The sequence below is a fragment of the Hyperoodon ampullatus genome, assembly GCF_949752795.1.
Source record: "Hyperoodon ampullatus genome assembly, chromosome: 6".
In the NCBI taxonomy this organism is placed as follows: domain Eukaryota; kingdom Metazoa; phylum Chordata; class Mammalia; order Artiodactyla; family Ziphiidae; genus Hyperoodon; species Hyperoodon ampullatus.
Genome location: NC_136919.1, coordinates 3,779,948 through 3,803,778, shown reverse-complemented (window position 1 = coordinate 3,803,778; position 23,831 = coordinate 3,779,948). Strand labels below are relative to the sequence as shown.

Below are 23,831 nucleotides of genomic sequence, written 5' to 3'. Positions count from 1 at the left end.
AGCCCAGAGCCCGCACCGCGGGGACACACTCGGCCTGGGGAGGGGGTGGTGCGCTGGGAGGGGCGGCATAGATCCCCCGGGATGGGGGTGGGCGCAGGGGTGGTAGCAGCGCATTCCTCCGGGAGAGGGGGCCTGGGCTCTCCCGGGACCGCGGGAACGCGCTTCAGCTCTCACCCGCTCTCGCCGGTAACCTTGGGCAAGGCGCTCTCCTGCCCGCTCCACCACAGCCTCGGCGTCCTCCTCAGCTATAGGGGGCTTGGTTAGGTGGCAAGACGCCATCCGCACCGCCCCTGATGTGCGGGCAGGGCTCTACAGCGCTGGGTCCGGCCCGGGTCACAGAGAGCGCGGGACGCCTGTCAGCTCTGCGGGGATCCGCCCGAGGTCAGATAAAGATCCCCAGGCCGGAGTTTTGAGGCTTCGGCCCCGGCTCACCCGGTGGCCTCTGGCAGGCCCGCTCCCTCTCCCTCTCCCTCCCTCTGCGGACCTCCGTTTCCCCACCCGGGCTTGGGGCGCGGCGTCCTCCAAAGCTCCGCGTCGACCGTCGGATCCGCTGGATTCTTCCTCGGGTGGGGCCCGGGCCTCCGGGGCCGCTCCGCCGACGCAGAACCAGGCCCGAGCTTCGGCCGCCCCAGCCGGGGATCTGCACCCAGGAGCTTGGGGCCGAGATACGCACCGCGACTTCGGCCGGCCACTGCAGGCTCCGGGCTCGCGGCGCTGCTCCTCCGGCCGGGCGCGGGGCGGGGACAGGGAGCGGCGGGGGAGCGTGACTGTCCCTGCGGGCTGCAGACTCAGCCCCTTGCGGCCGGACCAGCGTTACAACGGACGGAGGGGCGCAGCCCGGCCCTGAAAACAGGGTCTCGGTTCGCCTGCAGTCCGGCGAGACCCAGTGCCTGCAGGGCGCCCTTAGTAGCGCGCTGGGTGGGGCCTGACACAGGGCCCGCCGGGCCCGGCGGGGTTCGGGGGAGGGGAAAGGAGCCGCGCGCCCCGCCCACCGGCCGCAGCCCCACCTACCCTCCTGCGTGCCCCGCCCACCTACCGCTGCTCCTCCTACCCACCCGCCCGCCCCGCCCCGCCCCGCCCCGCCCCGCCCCGCCCACCAGCTGCAGCTCCCAGTCCCCAGGGGTCGACGCGCGCCGGGGTCCCAGGACCTTCAACCTCTACTGGCTGCCTGGGCCGTGGCCTCCGACGCAGGGGACCAACCTTCCAGGCGAGGAGCGCGGGTCAGGCAACTCCGGGCTGGGGTGCGGGCTTGAGAAATCAGGGAAACGATTTGAGGGAAAAACTTTGTTGTTTCTAAAAGAGCCTCGAAGCAATCACCGGATGGGAAACCAGCTGGACGTCGTACTTACTTTCCGGGTTAGGATCATCACTCTTTTGCTCAGAGCCCCTGAAGCTGGCACGCCGGCCTGGAGACCGTGAGCGGCTCCCGGAATCCCTCGGAGCCTCTGTTTCCTCCTCCGTGAAGGGAGTTGGCCATACTTTCTTACCAAGGCCTGTCCGAGTTGTATTGACCCTGGTTCATCCTAGGGACTCCAGGAGCCCCAGGGGGACCGTCTTATATGTCTCCAAGTGTAGGCCAAGCGTGGAGGCAGAGGCGTGGCGACGGAGGGGGCATTCAGAGGGACAAAAAGGAAGGCCCTTTGATGGTAAATAACGGAGCAGTAACAAGGGCCGGGGAGAAACCCGATACAATTAGGATGAGGTGAAAGCTATAGGCATCCAGTAGAAACCGCAATTCGAATTGTGAATTTTGATCTTTCCCCGGCTGGCTGTGGATTATGGGTGGGATACTCTCGTGATGCTGGGCAGCGTGGTGGCAACTCTGTCAGCCACTCCATCACCAGGCTAAACAAGCATACACTTAGGACCATTCTGTACCCTGACAACCATTCTGTTTTTCACTTTCAGTATACAGTAAATTACATGAGATGTTCAGCTCTATTATAATATAAACTGCCAGCTAACAGACATCTTCTGAGCAAGTTTAAGGTAGGTTAGGCTAAGCTATGGTGTTCGGTATGTTCTCACCTTAGGACGGGTTTATCAGGATGTAACCCCACTGTAAGTCGAGGAATATCTGTGCAGAGAAACAGCATGGGAGACAAAACAACAATCAAGGCTCAGAGAGGTTATAGCTTTGTTCAGGGTCACAATGATGCAGCTTAAAGTTGCAAATGCAGATCTGCCTGGTGCATGGGCACAGCCTCCCAGGCCCTTTGTGGGTGTCATTGCCTGTGTCCTTGGGATTTCCCTTGAGGACCTCAGGTTCCTGTAAGGCAGGGTTTTTTTCCCCAGAGTCTGCAGGGACCAGGCACAAGCCCGGGGAGCTTGTGACTGCTGGCTGAAAGGTCGTGCTTCCATTTTTAGCTGCAAACACCTGGTTCCCTGGGACCTGGTCTGGGACCAACTGATTGGTTTTTCTCATTCAGTTTGTGTTTTTACAAAGTTCTCTGGTATACCTTCAGGACACTGGTCCCTCCCTGGTAATAAAGAGGTGAGCCAGGGACTTTCCTGGTGGTCCAGTGGTTAAGACTCTGCACTTCCACTGCAAGGGGCATGGGTTCAATCCCTGGTCTGGGAACTAAGATCCCACATGCTGTGCGCAGGGGCAGACCCAGCCCTGGGGTCCTGGCAGACACACCAGTATTCTGTCAACAGGCAACACCCATCCCCTGACCAAACCAGCATCCCCTGTTTTCCCTGTCCCCTCTCCCCTCAGGAGAGGACAAATTCAGCCTAAGGACAGCATCAGGGCTGGTCTGGGAGGAGCTGGGTGAAGAGGTGAGGGAAGATAAAAGGTCCCTGGACTCTCCTCTTGGAGGGTGACTTGGCAATAGGACCCTGATACCCTCCCCTTCATCTAAGTTTATCTACTTCTAGAAACCAGAGAAAACAGCTAGAGACATGTATAAATTGCTCATATGCATCGATGGTCATCTGTGCCTGTCTCTGAGAGCCCTGCAGGGGACACCCCCAGGGGCTGCCCGGGGGAATCTGGTGTCCTGGCAGTGGGAACACTCAGACAGCGGTCCCCACTGCCCTCACCACCGCTTAGTGGGCTATGACCGTGTTCGTGGGATAGCTGGGACTTTTAAGTAAAATAGAAAACATTGGAGGGTAGCCCTCCCAGGATGAGTCAGTGTTTCATGGCCTCTGAGTGTGTGTGTGTGTATGTGTCACTGTTTCAGATGTGAAGTGGTGAAGTGTGTTCCAGATGGGGATAGGCCAGGGAACAGGCCACAGCCTTTCTGTGTGGGGGAGGGCCTCTGGCATCCCTGATCAGGGCTCCATTTCCCAAGAGGAGGCGGAGCCAGTCAAGGGAAAAGGGATGCAGGGGAGGGGAAGCCTTGTGCCTTTGGACCAGAGGGATCTGGCTTTAACCCCAGGGCTGCTACTTACAGGCCAGGAGGGATCTTGGCATCTCAGTTTCCCACTTAGAACAAGGGGGAACTGTAGTCCCCAGCTCAGAGGTTCTTGTACAGATGATCGAGGTCTGCCCTCAAGCTCTGGGCCCACATTAATGCAGCCGGAGGATGACTGAACCTTCATCCCAGGGCCTCACCAGGCAGTGACCTCACCCAGCCAGCTGCTCTGAGCCAGGCAGGCTCTAGGGTCATCTAGCAGCCTGGCCCCAGCAGCCTCCTTGCAGCTTTTGGGCAAGCCCTCATCCACTGTGAGGGCTGTGAGGAAGAGTCCAACTTCTTCCTTTGCATGTGAATATCTGCTTGTCCCAATACCATTTACTGAAAAAAAACTATTCTTTCCCCATTGAATTGTCTGCTTGCTCATCAAAAATCAATTGACTACAAATGCGAAGGTTTGTTTATGGACCCTCAATTCTATTCCATTGATTTGTTATGTCTATCTTTATGCCAGGACCATACTGTCTTCATTACTGTAGCTTTGTAACAAGTTTTGAAATCAGGAAGTATGCGTCCTCCACTTTTGCTCTGCTTTTTCCGTATTGTTTTGGCGATTCTGGATCCCTTGCATTTCCAAATGAATTTCAGCATTGGCTTGTCAGTTTCTGCAAAACACAAAGAAAATGGCAGCTGGGATTTTGCTATGGATTGCATTGAATCCGTAGTTGCATTTGGGAAGTATTGCCATCTTTTTTTTTTTTTTTTTTGCGGTACGCGGACCTCTCACTGTTGTGGCCTCTCCCGTTGCGGAGCACAGGCTCCGGATGCGCAGGCTCAGAGGCCATGGTTTACGGGCCCAGCGACTCCGCAGCATGTGGGATCTTCCCGGACCGGGGCACGAACCCGTGTCCCCTGCATCGGCAGGCGGACTCTCAACCACTGCGCCACCTGGGAAGCCCTAGATGCCTTTTATTTTGTTTTCTTGCCTGAGGGATCTCCAGTGAAATGTGGCACTGAGCTGGCAAGACTGGTCACTGCTCACCTTGTTCCTGACCTCAGGGGAGGCTTCAGTCTTTCCCCACTAAGTGTGACGTGAGCTGTGGATTGTTCCCAGATGCCCTATATCAGGCTCAGGAAGTGCCCTTCTGTTTCTAGTTTCTTGAGTGTTTTTCTCATGAAAGAATGTTGGGTTTTGTCCAGTGTTTTTCTGCACTTAATGGGAAAAGCTTTTACAGCAGCTTTTAAGCCATGAAATCATCTGCCTCCCCCTCTTCCTCTGTGTTTCTCCCTCGCCAAACACACACAACCTCCCTGGAAGCAAATCAGAGTCCAAATATTAAACACTCACTGCAAGATGGTTAAATGATTAGTGTAGCCCTCTTGATCCTGTTATCCTTGCCCTGGCTGCTGTGTAACTGGGGGTGGACCAGCCTATTGGACACCCCAAACAAATGACAGCTAGAAATTCAAATATTAATGATGATTTCCCGGGGTGGTGGCTCCCTCTTTCTTGCATACGCCACAATTGCCTCTTCTCTTTGCAGACCGTAGACTGAAAATATTTAGCATCAGAGGAGAGGATTGTGCACGAAATAGCATGTATTAAGTTGTGCGCTAAAAGGTAACAATGAATAGGCAAAAGACTTGACTTCCCCGAGACATGTATGAAAGGGATGATCACATATTCTGTGCAGACCTTCCTGTTGTGGAAGTCCGCATTCAGAAAATCCTGTTTTTGGTTTCTTTTTCTGAGGCCTTATATGTCCACCTCTCTGTTCCAGTAGTCTGCATGCTGACCGTGTTGTTGGCCAGCCTTGTGAGTGTAAGCTCTCTGACCACATTCTGGATTGTTACAGGTAAGAGGGCTCTGGGGGTCTTCTGTGTGTCTTTAGCCAGGACAGTGTCAGCCAGGCTTTTCTCGGAACCCCGGGCAATGCCGGCAGAGCCCAGAAGGCAACACCAGGCTTGCATACCACCGGGCACTGAGTCTAAGGCCTCAGATAACAGCGATTGTAAAGGGGAAGCAGGAAGGACAGAGGCGGGTCAGGGCCCTCCACCAGGATACACCCGTGTACACACACACACACACACGACTTATACACATGTGCGTGTACACACACACGGCTTATACACATGTGCGTGTAGACACACATGCACGTGTGTATATGTTGTGTGTATATATAGAGAGAATTGATTTTAACATGTGGGCTCATGTGAGCAAGTGGGCTGGCAAGTCCAAAGCCTGCAGGACTGGACACTCCAGTGGGCTTCTAGATGCTGTGTCTTCTTTTCTTTTTTCCCCGTAGGGTATTTTATTTTATTTGTTTGTTTGTGTATTTATTTATTTTTAACATCTTTATTGGAGTATAATTGCTTTACAATGGTGTGTTAGTTTCTGCTGTATAACAAAGTGAATCAGCTATACATATACATATAGCCCCATATCTCTTCCCTCTTCCCTCTTGCCTCTCCCTCCCTCCCACCCTCCCTATCCCACCCCTCTAGGTGCTCACAAAGCACCGAGCTGATCTCCCTGTGCTATGGGGCTGCCTCCCACTAGCTATCTGTTTTACATTTGGTAGTGTATATATGTCCATGCCACTCTCTCACTTCGTCCCAGCTTACCCTTCCCCCTTCCCGTGTCCTCAAGTCCATTCTCTACGTCTGCGTCTTTATTCCTGTCCTGTCCCTAGGTTCTTCAAAACCATTTTTTTTTTTAGATTCCATATATACGTGTTAGTGTACGGTATTTGTTTTTCTCTTTCTGACTTACTTCACTCTGTATGAGAGTCTCTAGGTCCATCCACCTCACTACGAATAGTTCAGTTTCGTTTCTTTTTATGGCTGCGTAATATTCTATTGTATATATGTGCCACATCTTCTTTATCCATTCATCTCTCGATGGACACTTAGGTTGCTTCCATGTCCTGGCTATTGTAAATAGAGCTGCAATGAACATTGTGGTACATGACGCTTTTTTTTTTTTTTTTTTTTTTTTTTTTTTGCAGTACACGGGCCTCTCACTGTTGTGGCCTCTCCCGTTGTGGAGCACAGGCTCCGGACGTGCAGGCTCAGTGGCCATGGCTCATGGGCCCAGCCGCTCCGCGGCATGTGGGATCTTCCCAGACTGGGGCACGAACCTGCATCCCCTGCATCAGCAGGCGGACTCTCAACCACTGCGCCACCAGGGAAGCCCTGATTTGTGTATTTTGAAGAATCCTTGCATTCCTGGGATAAGCCCCACTTGATCATGGTATATGACCCTTTTAATGTGCTGTTGGATTCTGTTTGCTAGTATTTTGTTGAGGATTTTTGCATTTATGTTCATCAGTGATATCGGTCTGTAGTTTTCCTTTTTTGTGACATCTTTGTCTGGTTTTGGTATCAGGGTGATGGTGGCCTCGTAGAATGAGTTTGGGAGTGTTCCTCTCTCTGCTATATTTGGAAGAGTTTGAGAAGGATAGGTGTTAGCTCTTCTCTAAATGTTTGGTAGAATTCGCCTGTGAAGCCATCTGGTCCTGGACTTTTGTTTGTTGGAAGATTTTTAATCACAGTTTCAATTTCAGTGCTTGTGATTGGTCTGTTCATATTTTCTATTTCTTTCTGGTTCAGTCTCGGGAGGTTGTGCTTTTCTAAGAATTTGTCCATTTCTTCCAGGTTGTCCATTTTATTGGCATAGAGTTGCTTGTAGTAATCTCTCATGATCCTTTGTATTTCTGCAGTGTCAGTTGTTACTTCTCCTTTTTCATTTCTATTTCTATTGATTTGAGTCTTCTCCCTTTTTTTCATGATGAATCTGGCTATGTTATCAATTTTGTTTATCTTCTCAAAGAACCAGCTTTTAGTTTTATTGATCTTAGCTATTTTCCCTTCATTTCTTTTTCATTTGTTTCTGATTTGATCTTTATGTTTTCTTTCCTTCTGCTAACTTTGGGGTTTTTTTTTTTTTTGTTCTTCTTTCTCTAACTGCTTTAGGTGTAAGGTTAGGTTGTTTATTTGAGATGTTTCTTGTTTCTTGAGGTAAGATTGTATTGCTATAAACTTCCCTCCTAGAACTGCTTTTGCTGCATCCTATAGGTTTTAGGTCATCGTGTTTTCATTGTCATTTGTTTCTAGGTATTTTTTGATTTCCTCTTTGATTTCTTCAGTGATCTCTTGGTTATTTAGTAGTATTGTTTAGCCTCCATGTGTTTGTATTTTTTACAGATTTTTTCCTGTAATTGATATCTAGTCTCATAGCATTGTGGTCGGAAAAGATACTTGATGCAATTTCAATTTTCTTAAATTTACCAAGGCTTGATTTGTGACTCAAGATATGATCTATCCTGGAGAATGTTCCATGAGCACTTGAGAAGAAAGTGTATTTTGTTGTTTTTGGATGGAATGTCCTATAAATATCAATCAAGTCCATCATGTTCTAGAGCTCTCTCTAGAGCTAGTGTCAGCACCAGAACTAGCTCAAGCATTAGCTCCTGAGCTAGAGAGAGCTCTACCGCCAGTTCCAGGGCTAGAGCCTGCTCCAGCACAAGGTCTAGAGCCAGCTCCAAGCACCAGCTCAAGAGCGCAAGTGGTATCTGGAGCCAGCTCCAGACTCAGTGTCAGTTCCAGCACCTGCTTCAGCAGTGATCCATTGCCAGAGCTAGTTCTATTACCACCAATAGTTCTGGCTCTCCAGAACTAGAGCCAGAGCTGGCTGCAGAGCCAGAGTCAGCTCCAGCACCAGAGTTTGAGCCAGCGCCATGGCGACAGTCAACTCAGGCTCCAACACTGGCATCAACTCCTGAGATGGAGCCAGCTGCAGCTTCAGCTCCAGTGCTGCTCCTGGGCAGGGCTGGTGTTATCCCACGAGCTGGAGCTGGCTTGAACACCAGCTGTCATGTCAGCTCTACCTCTGGAAGATAGAGACAGCTCTATCACTGACTCCTGTGCCAGCCCCAGGGATAGTTCAAGTGCCCACTTTAGAGTGAGAACCAGCTCAAAGCCAATTTAGAGCCAGTGCTAGGTGCCAAGGAAGAGGTCGCTCCAGCGCCAGCTCTAGCATCAGCCCCCGAGTTACAGCCATTCCTGGCACCAGCTCCAGAGCGAGAGTCAGCACCAAGTTCAGAGCTAGAGCCTGCTCCAGCCACAGTTCTAGGACCAACTCCAGAGCCAGAGTCCCCATGGGAGCCAGCTCCTGCAACAGCTCCAGAGCAAGAGCTGGCTTGGGTGCCAGTAGCAGACTTAGAGCCAGTGCCAGCTCAGGAGAAAGAGCCAGCTCCAGCAACAGCTCTAGCACCAACGTCAGAGCTAGATCGTGCTCTGGCACCAGCATGATGCCATTTCAGAGATAGAGGCAGCTCTATCACCAGCTCCTAGGCCAGATTCTGTGCCTGCTCTAGTGCCAGAATCTGCCCTGACACCAATTTCAGAGGTGGAACCAGTGCCAGAGCTACAACCAGCTCCACCACCGGTTTTAGCACCAGCCACAGAGCTAGAGCCAGGACTGGCTGTACAGCTAGAGGCACAAGAAGCAGATCCAGCACCAGACCGGAGTTGGAGTCAGCCGCAAAGTCAGCGAGAGCTCCAGCACCAGGGACAGCTCCTGCGTCTTAGCCACAGCAAAATCCACAGCTGCTTCCGGCACCTGCTGTAACATTAGCTCCGGAGGTACCGGCGGCTCCAGGACCTGATCCACAGCTCCAGCCAAACCAGTACCCACCCAGGAGTCAGCTTCAGCGGCCGCTCCAGAGCCAGAGCCGGAGCCAACGACCGCAATAGCTGTAGCACCGGCTCCAGTGCCGGTGTGAGAGACAGCTCGAGAGCGCTGTCCAACTGCAGAACCAGGTCTAGACCGTCTCTGGAGGTAGATGCAGCTCCAGCGCCTTCCCCAGAGCTAGAGCAACGTCCAGCATCAGCTGTTGCATAAGCTCCAGTGCCAGTTCTAGGAGCAGAACCACCTTTGAACTACAGCCAGCTCTGTACCAGCTTCGGCACCAGCTCTAGAACTGGGCGGGGCTGGGGGCGGGGCTGAGGGGCGGGACAGTCCCTTCTGGGCAGGTCACTCCCAGGTCCTCCGCCTCCTCCCTCCCTGAGGTCTCGGCCTTCGGGGCCTCTGAGGCCCCGCTTTCCCAAGCGAGGCTCAAAGTGGGCAGAGACTGCTCTGTTGGAAACTGTGGCCAGTACCTTAAAAACTGTATATGTTTTGACCCAGAAAATCCACCTCATGGATTCTGCCCTAAATAGAGATTTATGGATGCAGATGTTCCCTTCAGCATGATTCTGAGAGTGAAAGATGGCAAATGGCCCATGTCCCGTAGCAGGGGCTCTTCGTAAATTCTGATTCGGGGCCCCAGAAAATGCGGAAGAGGAAGACGATGGACTGATCAGCATCCACCCGGGGGAACCAGCTTCCAGAAGGGCACACGTCCCCAGAATCCTCCCCACCTGACACCCACAGCTGCACACGCACACATGTGCACATGGGCACACACACCATGCGAGAATTCCTGTGGGTAAACTCCTGGGATTAGCTCTGCAGGTACAGAGTTGCACCTGTGGAGCTTTGGGGTCCTGCGCACTGTTCTCCCAGAGAGGAGTGTCCTCCACGCTTCCCTCTAGAGGATCTGCTGGGCCTCTGCTTCCTCACATTGTCCCCAGGGCTGGTCGCCACCAGACTAGAAACCTGTCAGTGTGGTTTTGACAACGCTGTCTCCACGGTGTTTACATCTGCGTGTCCTCATCGGGAGGTCAAGCATCTCTGACCCGTACCAACCACGTGTGTGGCCTCTTGTTGGAACTGCACGTGTTTGTTCTTTGTCCCTTTTTAAAACATTGACTTTCAAGATTTGGGGGACCACAGGGGTGTCAAACCTTTCTCTGGCCCTGGGATGTGAGGAATGCTGTTCCAGTTTGTGGTTTGTCTTCCCAGCTTTCTACATGTTTCTTGTTTCTTTTTGGCCATGGGAAGAGCCAGGCGTTTCCCTTCTGTCTTCTGGCTCTGGGGCCATACTCAGAACAGGGGTCTCTACCCTGAGACTGCACACATATTTACAAAAAAGGCGTCAATTTGTACATCTCATCTTTAATCCATCTGGCATTTCCCTTTCATATAACAAAAATGCTATTTCAAGTAAAAAAAAAAAAAGAAAACGAAAATTAACTACTCCCCTCTTAAAATATGTGGCCTACACAGAAAGCCACCTTGTATAATTCCATTTATAGGAAACATCTAGAAGAGGTAAAGACACAGAGACAGAAAGCAGATTACAGGTTGTCAGGGGCTGGGGGAGAGAGGAATGGGGAGTGAACGCTTTGGCTCAGGGTTTCCTTCTGGGGAGTGAAACAGTCTGCCTGAGACCCTGGGGAAGGTTGCACAGAACTGTGAATATACTCGATGCTGCTGAAATGCACAATTTAAAATTAAAAAAAATTAAACTTGGTTATATGAAGATGTAAAAGACACCATAAATAATGTGAAATGAAAACATAAAATTAAACACCAAATCAGTAACAGGGGAGGGGAAGGAAAGTTTGGGGGTGGGGGGGAGCAGGTAGAGGTGGGTCCGGAGCCGACACTGCGCGTGGTGCCAGAGCGCGTTCCCCCCGCAGGGGTAGTGGGTCCTGAGCCGGCTCTGGGTCTCCTCCGGAGCAGGTGCAGCCACGGGCCCTGGATGCAGAGGTGCCGATGCAACTGACTGTGATGTTGGCTCCGGCTCTGGTGCCGCTGCTCGAGGTGTCCCTCCAGCCACTGATGGAAACGCCTGCAGCTCTGGATCTGGCTTTAGTTCTGCAGCTGGATCTAGGTCTTCAGATTGTACAGGGGCTGGTGCTGGAGCCAGTTCTAGATCCTGAGATGACAGTGAACGTGCAGGAGGAGATCAACGTGCCTGCCTTCCAAACGTGCCTTCCCAAGGAAAGGAAACAACCCGCTGCCTTTTACAGAAGCTCCAGTCCAGGAATCTGAGACAGGACGTCTTCCCCGACAGCAGTCCCCATGTGGGCGGTCTGAGGCAGCCTCGGGGGCTCCTGCGTGTCCAGCACCCACCCCTCTCCTCACCCTCCGGCTCTGCCTTGGTGAGCTCTGTGTGCTCCAGCTGGGCCAGGAGAAGGTGGGCCTGGCGCTCCAGGTCGGAGCCGGGCAAGTTGAGCTGCACGTAGGCCACCAGCTGCTTGAGGCAGGGGAGCTGGCTCTGAGCCCCCAGCCTCCCCTCTGCTCCCTGGGGACATGGGACCCCAGCCACAGCTCTCTGACTCCTTTCCTCCTGCAGGAGGAGCCCCCAGACCTCAGCCCTCCAGCGGGAACCACAAGATGTGTGGCAGCCGGGTTCTGCCCAGCCCCTCCCATCAGACCCAAAGTCTACTCACTTCTTCAGTTGGTCCTGAGGTCCGCCGTCCTCGCTGGAATAAGGGAGGATGCACCCGTATCTAGAGGAGGCCGTGAGGGCGTCACATCTACCGTACCTGCTGTGACGTCTAGTGTTACTGGCTGACCCCCCGACTAAGGTGGAAGCCCGGCACCGTTCACTGAATTAAGCCAAATGCCTAGAAAAGTGCCTGCACACAGTAGGTGCTTCGTATGTATTGCTGAATGAATGAGCCCAACCAGCACCTTACAGATGCCTGAGTGGGCCTGGGCCCTCAACCAGCCCCCAGCCAGAGCTGCTCTGGCTACTCCCAGGAAGGACCCCTGAGACAGAATCTGGAAGCTCCTTTACAAATGGGAAAACTGTTCTGCCCAGGGGCTGGAAGCAGAGAGCTTCTCCATGGGGAGAGGAAAACCTTAATTAAAGCCGCCCCAGCCCTCAGCAGCCCTTTCCACAGGGCCGGGCGAGGGGCCGCACCGTCCATGCTTATCCGACAGTCCTGGCAGCCCGGCCTTCACGTAGCCCGGCCTTCACGTGAGCAAACTGAGGCTCAGAGAGGTAAAGCAACATTCCCAAGACACACAGCCAGTGGGTGGGTGGGGAGCCACTGTGCCGGGGAGGGGCGGGGCGCTCACCTTTGGAACAGCAGGTCCAGGACCCGCTGGGTGGTGGTGAAGGCTCGGTAGGTGCACAGGAAGATGGTGACATAGGAGAGGTCACTGCCCTGGAAGGCGGGTACCGGGTGCTCCACCAGCTTCTCCAGCGTGTCTGCCTTCACGGTCCGCACCTTGCAGGTCTCATACAGGTTCAGGGCCGACTCATTTTCATACACGGGCTAATTTTCGGACAAAAGAGGGACAGGTCAAAAAACAGTGTGAGAATACTTAGGCTCGTATGTTGAGATGCAACAGTATAGAAAGAATTGGCTTTGCACGTGGCCAGGGCCAGGCCTGGAGAGCACTGGTGGGTGAAGGGAGGAGCCCAGCTCCTTGGGTTGGGACTGGCCTCTGGAGGCAAAGTCCTGGGCCGGACCCTGGGCAGTGGCCCCAGGTGGTGTCTGGCCCCAGCCACCTGCAGGCCCGATTCTAGAGACCCCTACTGCCGGAGTCCAGCTCCAGCGAGTCCAGGGATACCCGAGGGATGGATAGCGTCGGTGAAGGAAATAATTCTGTTACACTTCTTAAAGTATCAGCATTGCATGTTTCTCTTTCTCATGTCTTTATTCTTCACAATCACAGGTTTATATATTGTAGTTGATTACATTACCAGGTACGTGGCCAAACAACCTTAGCACAATCAAACCTCAAAATGTTCTATAAAGATTTAAAAAATATATATCCCCTAGTTTCTAGATGTCCTATTAAAACATTTCCCCAAGTTCCCATTAATCACAGGTTATTTCTTAGTAACCAAGCCAAGCAGTTATATGATTATTTTAATTGTAAAAGTTGGAGCTACTTGTTCCTATTTCTCTTCTTGCATGGGCAACCTTTTACAATGGTTCCATGAAAATATTTACAATATACCCTGCATGCTCTTTCTCGTTGTTTCCTTCAACTGAGACAGTGTTTTCTCCCTATCCTAGCAACCAATTCTGCTCTAGTCATTTGCTTTTCTATAATTAATCTTCCTTTATAATAGAACCATAAATTTCCTATGTCATCAGGAACTCCGGCCCATGGCCATAACTCCATACTAGAGGGTGTTTTTCATAAAAACATCCCCTTAGTTCCAGACTCTTAATTCTTTACCCATCTCCCCGGGGCTTTAGTGGGTACTTCCCATTCTGTGGTAGTTTCAGGAGGGGGAGTCCTAGAGGAATTTTTCTTTCACGTGGAGCAACATCCCCCCAAAATTGCCCCTATATGTAAATTTATTATCATAAAACATAACAACAGAGCTGTAGTCCACCTTCCTGGCACGGCGCTGCCTTGCAGTTTCGCCTTCCGTTGCTCATGACTTTGTCATGGTGCCATGGCTCCACGATGGCTTCCGACACCCTGCACGCCTACACTCACCGCGAGCCTGTTCTGGCCCGAGTTGGTGGCGTGGTGCACCTGCCCTCACCCACCCTGGCCCCAAATCCCCCCCTGAACCCGGCTCTTCCAGGCCCCTGGGACACCAACCACTCAGGGCACGACCCTGCCAGACCCCAGGAAAGGTCAGGTGTAATGGGCAAGTCGTCACTGCGGCGGCAGGAGGGGAGGGCTCAGGCCCTTGCTCTCCAGGCCTTCGGGGCTTCTGGCCGCTCTTGGTGTTTACCTCCAGGTTGGCAAACTTGGAGGTCCCCTCCCGCAGGGAGGATGCATCTGTATCTAGACAGGCCGTGAGGCTGTCAACATCTGCTGTGCCTGCTTTGATGTCTGTTGGGGCTGGCTGACCCCCGACTAGGGTGGAAGCCTGTCCTCTGCCTCTCCCGTCCTTTTACCTGAGCCCCTCTGGAAGCGCCCCCTCTGGCCGCTCTTGCTGGAGCTGCCCCCATCCGGTCTCTGGGCCCCGTCAGCCCGTGCCTCCCTCCAGGTCCTCGTGTACCTGAAACCGCCCAGCTCATCTGTGTCCCATCATCCGCCGAGTCTCCTGCTCAGTGTGGCCACCCCTGTCCGCCCTGCTCCCAGCGTCCCCAGGACCGGCAGCACAGTGACCGAAACACACTCTCATTGTCCCTGCTGGTCTTCACCGGCCTGTGTCTGGTGCAGGTTCCAGGGGGATCCTCAGGGGACAGAGGATGGCCAGGGCCAGGCAGGCCACCACGGGAATGGGGTGGGGTGGGGCGCTCTGGGGAGCCCACCCTCCAGGGCTGCTCCCCTCCACCTAGCCTGAGTCAAGGGCGAGATAACAGGGCCTCCTTGCGTGTCCCTCGTCACCCTGCCAGCGTTGCCCTCCCCAGATGGCCTGCTTTTGAAGGGCGGTGTGGACCCTCCGCCTTGGGGAGGCCCAGTTCACGTTCCAGAGCTCCCGTCCACAGCCGTTGAGACTTCTCACACTGCGCTGACCTCGAGGGTCTTGGCTGCCCACTCTGGCCTCCCTGGAGCGCTGAGCGACAGGCCCGGCCACCTCTCTCCAAAGGAGTTTGGGAAATCTCACCTGCACCCACCAAGGGAGGTATCTTGTGGTGGGAAAGTCTTGGGGGGACCCCTCAATTTACCTGCCTGTGAATTTGCATGCCCATACTTCCTGTTCGCAAATTAAACCAATGCCTGCCAGTTGGTTTCAAACTGGCATTCAGCTCCTTGCACCTTCCAAACTGTGAACCCTTCCAGAAAACACCAGGGACCTCCACCTTGCATGCCCCCACTGAAAGATGCTGAGTGGGCCTGTGGGACCAGTCCTCCTGCCCCGTGTGCTACTGTAAGACGTGGACTGGCATGATGCATCCATCCACGAGGCCATCCTGTCCTGACCCCACCAGACCCTGCTGCCTGGACCCTCGGCAGCAGACAGGGTCCTGGGGTCGTCAGGTACACTGGGAGCCACGGGGTGGGGTCCTGGAAAGCAGGGACCCACACCTCATCCCGGGAACACAAGCGTTGCCAAGGAAGGGCCCACAAATGAGGGGACGTCCAAAATTTCCTGTGAACAGGGTCCCACCTTACCCGACCACCTGGGAAGGATGCCTGTCCAGGGCACGGGCAGGACACGAGGGCCTCGAGCCTCAACACCGAAGACGGTGTCGAGGGGCAGCCGGTGCTGTCCCATCCAAACCCACGTGCACATGCCTGCCTGTCTCCCTGAAGCTCAAGGACCCAGGGGGCAGGAACGTGTCTCGTGTGCTCCAGGGGCCCCGTGGGTGCCGATGAAAACAAACCACACAGACCACACTGCAGAACCAATGGTCCAGGTCCCCATTCTGCCCAAATCTACGTTTTATTCCTGTTGAAATCACGCTGTCTGCTTTGCCCAGCCTGTCCCAACCCGAATGGAATCTTCTTAGTGGCTCACCCTGCAACCTCACGTTATAAAATAGCCCCTGAAACCAGGCAGCAGGGAAGCAGCCCAACCTACGGGTATTCTGGTTGAGAAAAGTCAACCTGGTGAGAACCTTCCTAACATACAAGGGACACATCTCGAGGTAGAAGCAAGGACTTCAGACTCCAGGGACGGGATGTTTTCCGACGGGTCCTTTTCAGGCAGGCCACTTGCCCAGGGAGCCTGCTGGGCCCTTGGGTCTGAAGTGGAGCCCCAGGCGGGCAGCTGCTGAGAAGCGTTCCTAGCAGCAGGGACCCAAAGCCTGGAATAACTGGGAAGGTGCTAAGGACCATGTCAGGGGTGGGTGTGGGTATGGGGGGGTTGGTTCCCAGCTTCGGAACAGACTTGGCTGCTGTTTCACTTGGGAGAAGGGCAGGCAGGTCAAGGGGAATGACCCAAGTCCAGCTCGGCCTGCACTCCCGGGGAAGGAGGGTCAGCTGGACCGTGGCCCTTGGCGCCCTCCTGGCCCTGCAGTCGGTACAGGGCCTCGACCTGCTTGCGCTTCTCTTTGGCCCGGTTGATGGTGGTCTGGAAGAGCCTGCAGAAGAGCTGGACAGCCGGGGGCGAGTCGTCGTTGCCCGGGATGGGGTACGTGATGAGGGATGGGTTGCAGTTGGTGTCCACGATGCCCACAGTGGGGATGTTCATCTTGGCCGCGTCCCTCACGGCTATGTGGGGCTCAAAGACGTTGTTGAGCGTGTGCAGAAAGATGATGAGGTCTGGCAGGCGGACCCTGGGGCCCAGGAGGAGGGGCGCGTTGGTCAGCAGGCCGCCCTTGAAGTAGCGGGTGTGGGCGTATTCCCCGCAGTCCCGGGCCACGTTCTCGATCAGGTGTGAGAACTGCCGCCTGCGGCTCACAAACAGGATGATGCCCCTGCGATAGGCCACATGGGCTGTGAAATTCAAGGCCAGCTGCAGGTGCGTCGCCGTCTGTTCCAGGTCAATGATGTCCTGGTCCAAGCGGCTACCGAAGATATACGGCTCCATGAACCTGCCGGACACCCACCAAGGCCAGTGTGAACCAGTCCCACGTGGCCACCTCCACCCGCCCTTTCTCATGTGCTCCCCCAGCCCCGGGCCCCTGCATGGGGGGCACGGCAAGCCCAGGGCTGGTACAGTCTGCAGCCCTCACCAGGATGACAGCAGCGGGGACGCTGTCCCAGGAGTGACAGCCGCGGGCAGTGGAGGGGGGGGGTGAGGGTGGGCGAGCAGGGCAGGCTGGGCTGCAGGCCACTCCACGTCTCGGGCAAGCGGCTTACGCCCCTGAACCTCCACCTGGCCGCGCGGGGCGCCTAACAGAGTGGACCCACACGGACGTCTGGACACTTGAACGTGACGTCTGGACAGCGTCCCACCCGGTGCTGCTCGTCTGGCTCCCACACTTGTCATTATCATCGCCTTTGCGGCTTTACAACTGAGGCCCCCCCGCCCGGGGGCGGGGCTGGGGAACCAGAAAGGCAGGGGGTGCCCCGGGCTGCAAGCATGACGGGGCCGGAGCAGGAGGCAGCCAGGCCTCGGAGGGGAACCCTGAGGGCACAGACCCGCTGGCCCGGGCCGAGAGCCGGGGCTGCGAAGCCTGCCCTCTTGCAGCCCCCGCCCCGTTCACGCTTCCGCTCACTCCCGCTGGGACTCTGTCTCTTCCTCTCCAAAGAGCCTTCCCAAGGCCCCACGTGCCCTCACCTCAGGTGACTTCTCCGCAGCACCTACAGTGGCGCGCCCTCCTCCCATGCCCCGGCCCCTCCCCCTCTTCCCAGACTCTGAGGCGCTGGTTGCTCAGGGCTCCCGCCCGGGACCTCCTCTCTCCTCCATCCCCCACTCCGCATGTTCTCAGAAGGTCCTGATGTGGTGGCCCCCGGCCCAGGCTGCTTCTCCCTAGTGCCTGCGTGACATCCCCACTGGGGTGGCCGAAGGGTCACCCTCACAGGACCCAAGTTCCTGATGTGAAGGATGTCGACACCTGCTCTGGGCTCTGCTCAACCGGACCTCCGGCTCTGCCCCCATCACCCCACATCCAACCACTGCTCCGGCTCTGCTGGCGCAGCTGGGCCCACCACCTTTCCCCTGAACATCTACAACCGCCTCCCTCCCTGGCCTAACTGCTCCTCCAATCCACGCCCAACCCAGCCGTCAAAATCGCCACGTGAACAGACTGGGCCAGTCACCACTCCTCTGCGTGCCCTTGGAGACCCCCCTCTCGAGATGCCGACGGCCTTGCCAGCACCGCCCTCCAGGCTGGCCTGTCTGTCTGGGAACCAGCAGCAGCGGGCCTGACCCCACCGAGGACCAGGAGCCCCATAGCAAGGTCCACGGGTTCCGGGGGTCGGGGGGAGCAAACGGGGCCTGAGAATAAACATCTGCCCCTCCTTGGGGCTCAGTCATCCCATCTGGAAGAAAAGGGAGCTAGACGCTCTTAAAACAAACTGAAAGAGGGGCCCTGGACGCCAAGGCAAGGGTCCCGAGCCCCCCGGGCACCCCTACACTCGCCAGGGGCGTCACCTACCTGTGCCGACAGCCAGCTTTGTGTCCCAGGTGCACCCGGGCATCGAAGAGACTTCTAACAGAAAACAATTCCTTGACATTGAAGAAGTCGAAGTGCTTGAGGGGCTCGCTCAGGATCCTCTCGTTGAGATCTGGGGCGGGGAGGGGGAGAGGATGCAGGGTCTGGACCCCGGCTCCCAAGCCTGGGGGCTGCGGGAGGGCAGATGCTGAGGGTCCCCAGGGTCCTTTTCTGGAGGCTCGGGGCGGAGGCCGGGATCTGACCCCGGCTTCGCTCCTGGGTAAACGTGGCCGAGTCTTCACTCGGAGAGGAGGGGAGCCGGGTGGTGTCTGAGATCCCCGTGGTCCCGCCAGCCGCCCGCGGGAGCTCCCCGGCCGCGGTTCGCGGGGGTGGGGCAGGGCTCGGCCCTTCTCGGCAGTGGGGCTGCTCGAAGGGCTGCAAGCTCGTGCGGCCCAGCACGTGGGCTGCCAGGAAGGCCGCCCTTCGCCCTCCCCGGTCCCGCATCCTCCAGGGGCCCCATGGAGACCTAGGGCGCCCGGGACTCCCAGCAGCAGGGCAATTTCAAACCCCCAGGACCGCAGGGTCGGCGTTACCGCTGCTGCGCTCGGGCTCCCGGGCCGCGGAGGCCGCGGCGCTCCCCAGCGTCCTGCCGCTCGGACCCGCCGGGCCCGGGGTCGCCGTCTGGACGAGGTGCAGCTGGAGCGGCCGGCGCCGGACACCTGCGGCGACAGCAAACTCGTGGCGCGCGCCCCCCGTCCGCCTCCCTCCTTCCCTCCCTCCCGCCTCCCGGCCCGGAAGAGGGTCCCCGCCGCGCCCCCCACCCCCGAGTCCCGGGCGCCTCACCCGCGCCGAGCAGCCGGGGTAGGACCGAGCCGGGTACCATGGCATGGACTCCGAGAGGCGGACGGACAGACGGACGCGGAAGACGGGCAGGCGCGGCCCCACGAGCGGCTCCTCCTTCCTGCCGCGGCCCGCGCCTTCGCCGCAGCGCCACCTGCAGGCCCGGGGGTGCCACTGAGCGCCCGCCGCCTCTCTCGGGCACCCCAGCTCTGGACGCGTCCCCGCCACTTGGCCCCCGCCTGCCCCCCGGGTCGGAGCACGCAGTCCTTGGGGAGGGCGGGGCCTTGCGCCCCAAGTCGGCCCGGGCGCCGTGGACCCGCAAGGAGCGTGGGGCGGGCCGGGGCCGGCGTCCTGTCGAGTGCGGGGTCTGCATACTCCTCCCCTCGCCCCCTCCCTGCACAGTGCCCGGCGGCCGAGGAGGTTCCCAGCCGTCCCGCGGGAACTCGCCAGGAGATGGGGACCGTCTTCACCTGCGGCCAGTCCAGCACAACCTCCCGCTGTACAAAAGTGTTTTAAGTTTTAAACATTTGGCTTAGAAAGATTCCATAAAGTTAGGCAAATCTGGAGTCTTAATTTTATGTTTTTTGCGGCCATGGCTCACGAGCGCAGCCACCCTGCGGGATGTGGGATGTGGGATCCTCCCGGACCGGGGCACCAACCCGTGTCCCCTGCATCGGCAGGCGGACTCTCAACCACTGCGCCACCAGGGAAGCCCTGGAGTCTTAATTTTAGATGCAGTGTACTGGGGGGCCTGAAGTCGGGGGTGGGGGTCAAGGAGCAGCCCTGGCCCACGCGGTGAGCGTCGGATCGCTACAGCGGAGCGGCCTTAGAGAACCTGAACTCCGCAATTTGCCGATGAAGCCCCAGGCCCGGGGTTTCATCTGCCTGGAAATCTGACCCCCACCGCATTTGAGAAAATGTTGGCGCCGAAGGCTACTGATCATAGGGTACCCGGCACTGCGGCCCCAGGAAGTAATGCCTTATTATCCCGGCCAGCCCAGGGCCTCGTGGCTCGCCACGGAAGGTTCTAGAACCTCGGACTTCTGCCCCACACGCCGGTGGTGGGCGGCCTCCGGCCCAGGAGGCGCGGCGCCTTTAAGGACCCCGCCCATCCAGTCAGGTGACCGGGCCGTCGCTTAGCAACAAGACGCCGCGCAGCCCCTCGCGGCCCCAGGGCTGAGAAGCTGTTTCCTGCCCGCTCTTTCTTTCCCCCGAAACTCGGGTGGACCGAGGCGAGATGTCCGAGGAGGACCCCCAGGGGTGCGTGGAGCAGGAGATGCCCAAGGCCAAGGCCCCCCCGGAGAAAACCAGCGACTACTACCGCGTGAGCGAGGACCTGCCGGCCAGGTTCAACAACCCGGCTTGGTTTCGGGGCTACAGGTGAGGACCAGGGAGTCTGGTCAGGGTCCACCTGGCATACGAAGAGGAAAGAAAGGGCTCCTGGTCCAGCCGCCAGCCAGGTGCCCAGCTGGTCCTGCGCTCTGCCCAGATGGCCCTTTGTGCAAGAACCCCGAGGCCCCCTCCTGGCCCCCAAGTCAAAAGCGGTGTCAGCTGTTAACCACCAAATGAGCGCGGAGGTGCTGCCTGCGGCTTGTGGCTTGCGGGTGGAGTGAGTGGGCCTCCCGCCAGCGAGGTGGGGCGGGGTTTGCCCAGGGGAAATCACACAACTCGGGCTGATCCCAGCAGCACCCTCTAGGGCAGGACCAGTCTCCTCTCCTTTCTAGGCGGAGAGGACCCGTCTGCCTGAGGTGCATGGCAACACCTCCATCACCAGGCTGCCGAGGGGCGTGGCCTGCCAGCTGTTCCAGTGCGTTGCAGCCTCTTAAGACACAGCTGGGCAGGCTGTGCGCGCCTTCCCTGCTCCCCCCCCCCCCCAGTCCCCCCACGATCCTACAGAGTTGGCTCTGTTAGCATCTTCATTTCCCAGGAGGGACATCTGGGTTGTAGAAAAACAGATCCCAGAGTTAGTATGAGGCAGAGCTGGGGTGTCTGAGCCCACAGCCACTAGTTAAACTGCTGTACCAATAGCATCAGGACTAGAGACTGCAGGAACATTTTCTCCTGGAGGCTCAGAAGTGGAGGGAACACCCCGCCGCCCCCTCGAGCGGCAGGCCTGGAGGCTGAGTCACAGCTCCCAGCCTACCCACCCACCCAGGAAATGACAGCATGGGCCCAGGTCCCGCTGGGGCTGAGGGCCAGCACTTGCCACCTGGGAGCTCTTTAGGGCTTTGGCAGAGGTCAGCAGAGGGAGTCAGGGAGGCTGAGCCTGCCAGGAAGGCCAACCCTGCACTCCACAGGAGCCCAGGTTCACGGCTGCATCGCCCATCTGGGGCATGTCCAACAAAGCTCCATCAACCAAATATGTTAAAGCTGTGGCTTGGGCAGAATTAAAACAAATGAGTGGAAAAGAAAGTATTTTTCTCATCTGCTAGGACCAAGGAGCCCCCCTCAGTGTACAGGACCAGTAACCAAGCTTATGGGAGCAGAGCCCCCACCGTGCACGAGATGCCGGTAAGGAGGAAGCAAGGCAAGGTGCGCAGGTGGGGCATCTCTAGCAGGAGGCTGACTCCGCATGTCTCAAAAGAGCAACACATCGGGAGGGGGAGGTGCAGAGAGGCCCGCAGTTCCAGCATCACGAAGGGGGAGGGCGCACCTCAATTCCTTTTGGGACAGGGCAGGGTAGAAATAAATGAACGAATGAATTTAGCAATGAAATGAGTTAAAGGATGAAAAAAGGGCATGTCGGCTTCCTTACAACATCCCAAAGGGCGGGCCCCATTCACTCGTACAACCAGCCAACTCTCGTAACCTAATGCAGTAGGTTTTGAGGCCAAGAAATGAAGAACTGCCTTCTTTTTGGAGTAATACCGTTATTTTATGAAATATTTAACCTGTGATCTGAAAGAGGTAGCACTGGCTGATGAAAGCACAGGTTACAAAAGGGCCCCGGGATCTATGCACCTTTGGGGAACCTGACCCCTTTTTGAGATCAACCTCACATGGCAGGGAGCCTCCTAGAACCCCCTGATGCCCCTGCTGGGTCCAGGTGAAGGACAGATGGACCAGTGTAAGCATCCCCTGGGTACCCAAGATAGGAGGGCCTCCCATTTTGGGGCTGGTAGTGTTGTTTTTCTTCCAAATTATTCATGTTAAAAGATCATGATGGGCTTCCCTGGTGGCGCAGTGGTCGAGAGTCCGCCTGCCGATGCAGGGGACACGGGTTCGTGCCCCGGTCTGGGAAGATCCCACATGCCGCAGAGCGGCTGGTCCCTTGAGCCATGGCCGCTGAGCCTGCGCGTCTGGAGCCTGTGCTCCACAATGGGAGAGGCCACAACAGTGAGAAGCCCGCGTACAGCAAAAAAAAAAAAAAAAAAAAAGATCATGATAATTGATTATTTACCTGTTTTTCATGGGGGATAGAGCTTTTATGAGAAGATTATTTATCTAGAAAGTTCCTAGAGCATTTACAGGTCATTCTCCCAGGATCTCTGCTTCCTAGGATTGGAGACGACATTTTCTTACAAAATAAGAATTTAAAAACATTTTCTTACAAATTTTTATTTTTCTTCCAAAAATACCTAATGACTGATTGCTCAAGAGTGTTATCATGTATCACTAACCCTAGTGTCCCCTTTTCACTTCCAGAAGGTATTTTATCCAAATTCGTATAAATTTTCTAGACAAGTTGCAGTTGGTGGAATGTTCCAGAACAATACTTTCAACGTCTACATGGAGAAGAGCGTTGTGACGGGTCCGGACAACTTCATCACCTTCTATGACCGGCTCAACTTCCACCCCAGCTACAGGGTCAGCAAGCCATCCATCTGTGATTGAGGGGCCTCCCGGCTCTGGTGGAGATAGTCTGGACAATTGGCAGCCCTAATCTTTGATAATTTGCCCAATTGTGAAGGAACACACTTCACTGCTTTCCCTGAAGATATTTTTCCTCTCTAGGTTAGAAAAATGTGCAAATGGGGCTATGATGCCCTACTTTCTCTGTTTTACATCTAGATGAAAAAGAGCTAATGGCTTGACTTTCCATTAAAAACCTTGCCATGTCCCCAGTGCCTGACTCAGGTATAACCAATAAGTAGGGCGGTGGGCATCCTGGGACCCCGATCTCAGTCTGAATGCTGGGAACGCCCAGAGAGCCCCACCTGCATCTTTATTTGGGAGCCATTTTTATACTCATGACAAACTACACGTGGTTTCTGTTCTCAAGCATCCTGCCGAGCCACAGAGGGAGGGTAGGATGCCCTGCCTGGGTGTGGACAAGGGCTGGGCGAGGAGGCAGAGGGGACCTCAGGAGGAAAGCTCGAGGCGGGACTGGGCAGGAGGGCCCTTACTGGCCCTGACCCGGGCCAAGCTTGGCGTGATACTGAGCACTCCCTGGCCACGAATAGGGCCGGGGCAGAGGCGGAAAAAACAAGGTTGGTGAGTGCTGCTTGTTGCTGAGGAGTGAGGTGTACGTCGGGGTTCCCTGCCTGCTGTTCATTGTCCCTTTTTAATAAAAAGTTTTAAAAAAAATCAGGCGGGGAAGACCATGTTTTTCTCAGATGGGGGTAATAACTACATAAAGTGGATTTCTCTTTCCATGTAGTTAGTTCTCAATCAATGTTTACTAGGATGTAGAGGGTCCTCAATAAGAAAACATTTTCTAGGACAATATATATCTTCCAGACATAGATTCCTCCCACCTTCCTTTATGACAGCTCATCACAGGAAATCCGGAATGTGTTGGAACCAGACAGAAGAAACCATTGTTACAGACCATCGTCGCTACCTTCTTTACAAAGGTTTTTACCCAAAGAGATTTTACTCACA

General features: G+C 55.8%; 2 protein-coding genes across 2 annotated transcripts; one reads left to right on the top strand and one right to left on the bottom strand.

Annotated features, from left to right (window-relative positions):
* Positions 1-15,525: 15,525 nt before the first annotated feature.
* On the bottom strand, positions 15,526-19,050 carry MRPS2 (mitochondrial ribosomal protein S2; the record flags this gene model as incomplete). The annotated part of the gene is made up of 4 exons (XM_079706444.1): positions 15,526-16,661; positions 18,171-18,300; positions 18,761-18,886; positions 19,011-19,050. The coding sequence occupies 4 exons, from the start codon at positions 19,048-19,050 to the stop codon at positions 16,052-16,054; spliced, it is 906 nt and encodes a 301-aa protein (XP_079562570.1). The 3' UTR covers positions 15,526-16,051.
* A 1,194-nt stretch (positions 19,051-20,244) lies between these two features.
* Positions 20,245-22,841, top strand: PIERCE1 (piercer of microtubule wall 1; the record flags this gene model as incomplete). Its single annotated transcript, XM_079706039.1, has 3 exons — positions 20,245-20,387; positions 21,440-21,518; positions 22,653-22,841. 3 exons carry the CDS (start codon positions 20,245-20,247, stop codon positions 22,839-22,841), a joined length of 411 nt encoding a protein of 136 aa, XP_079562165.1.
* Between the last annotated feature and the right edge of the window lie 990 nt (positions 22,842-23,831).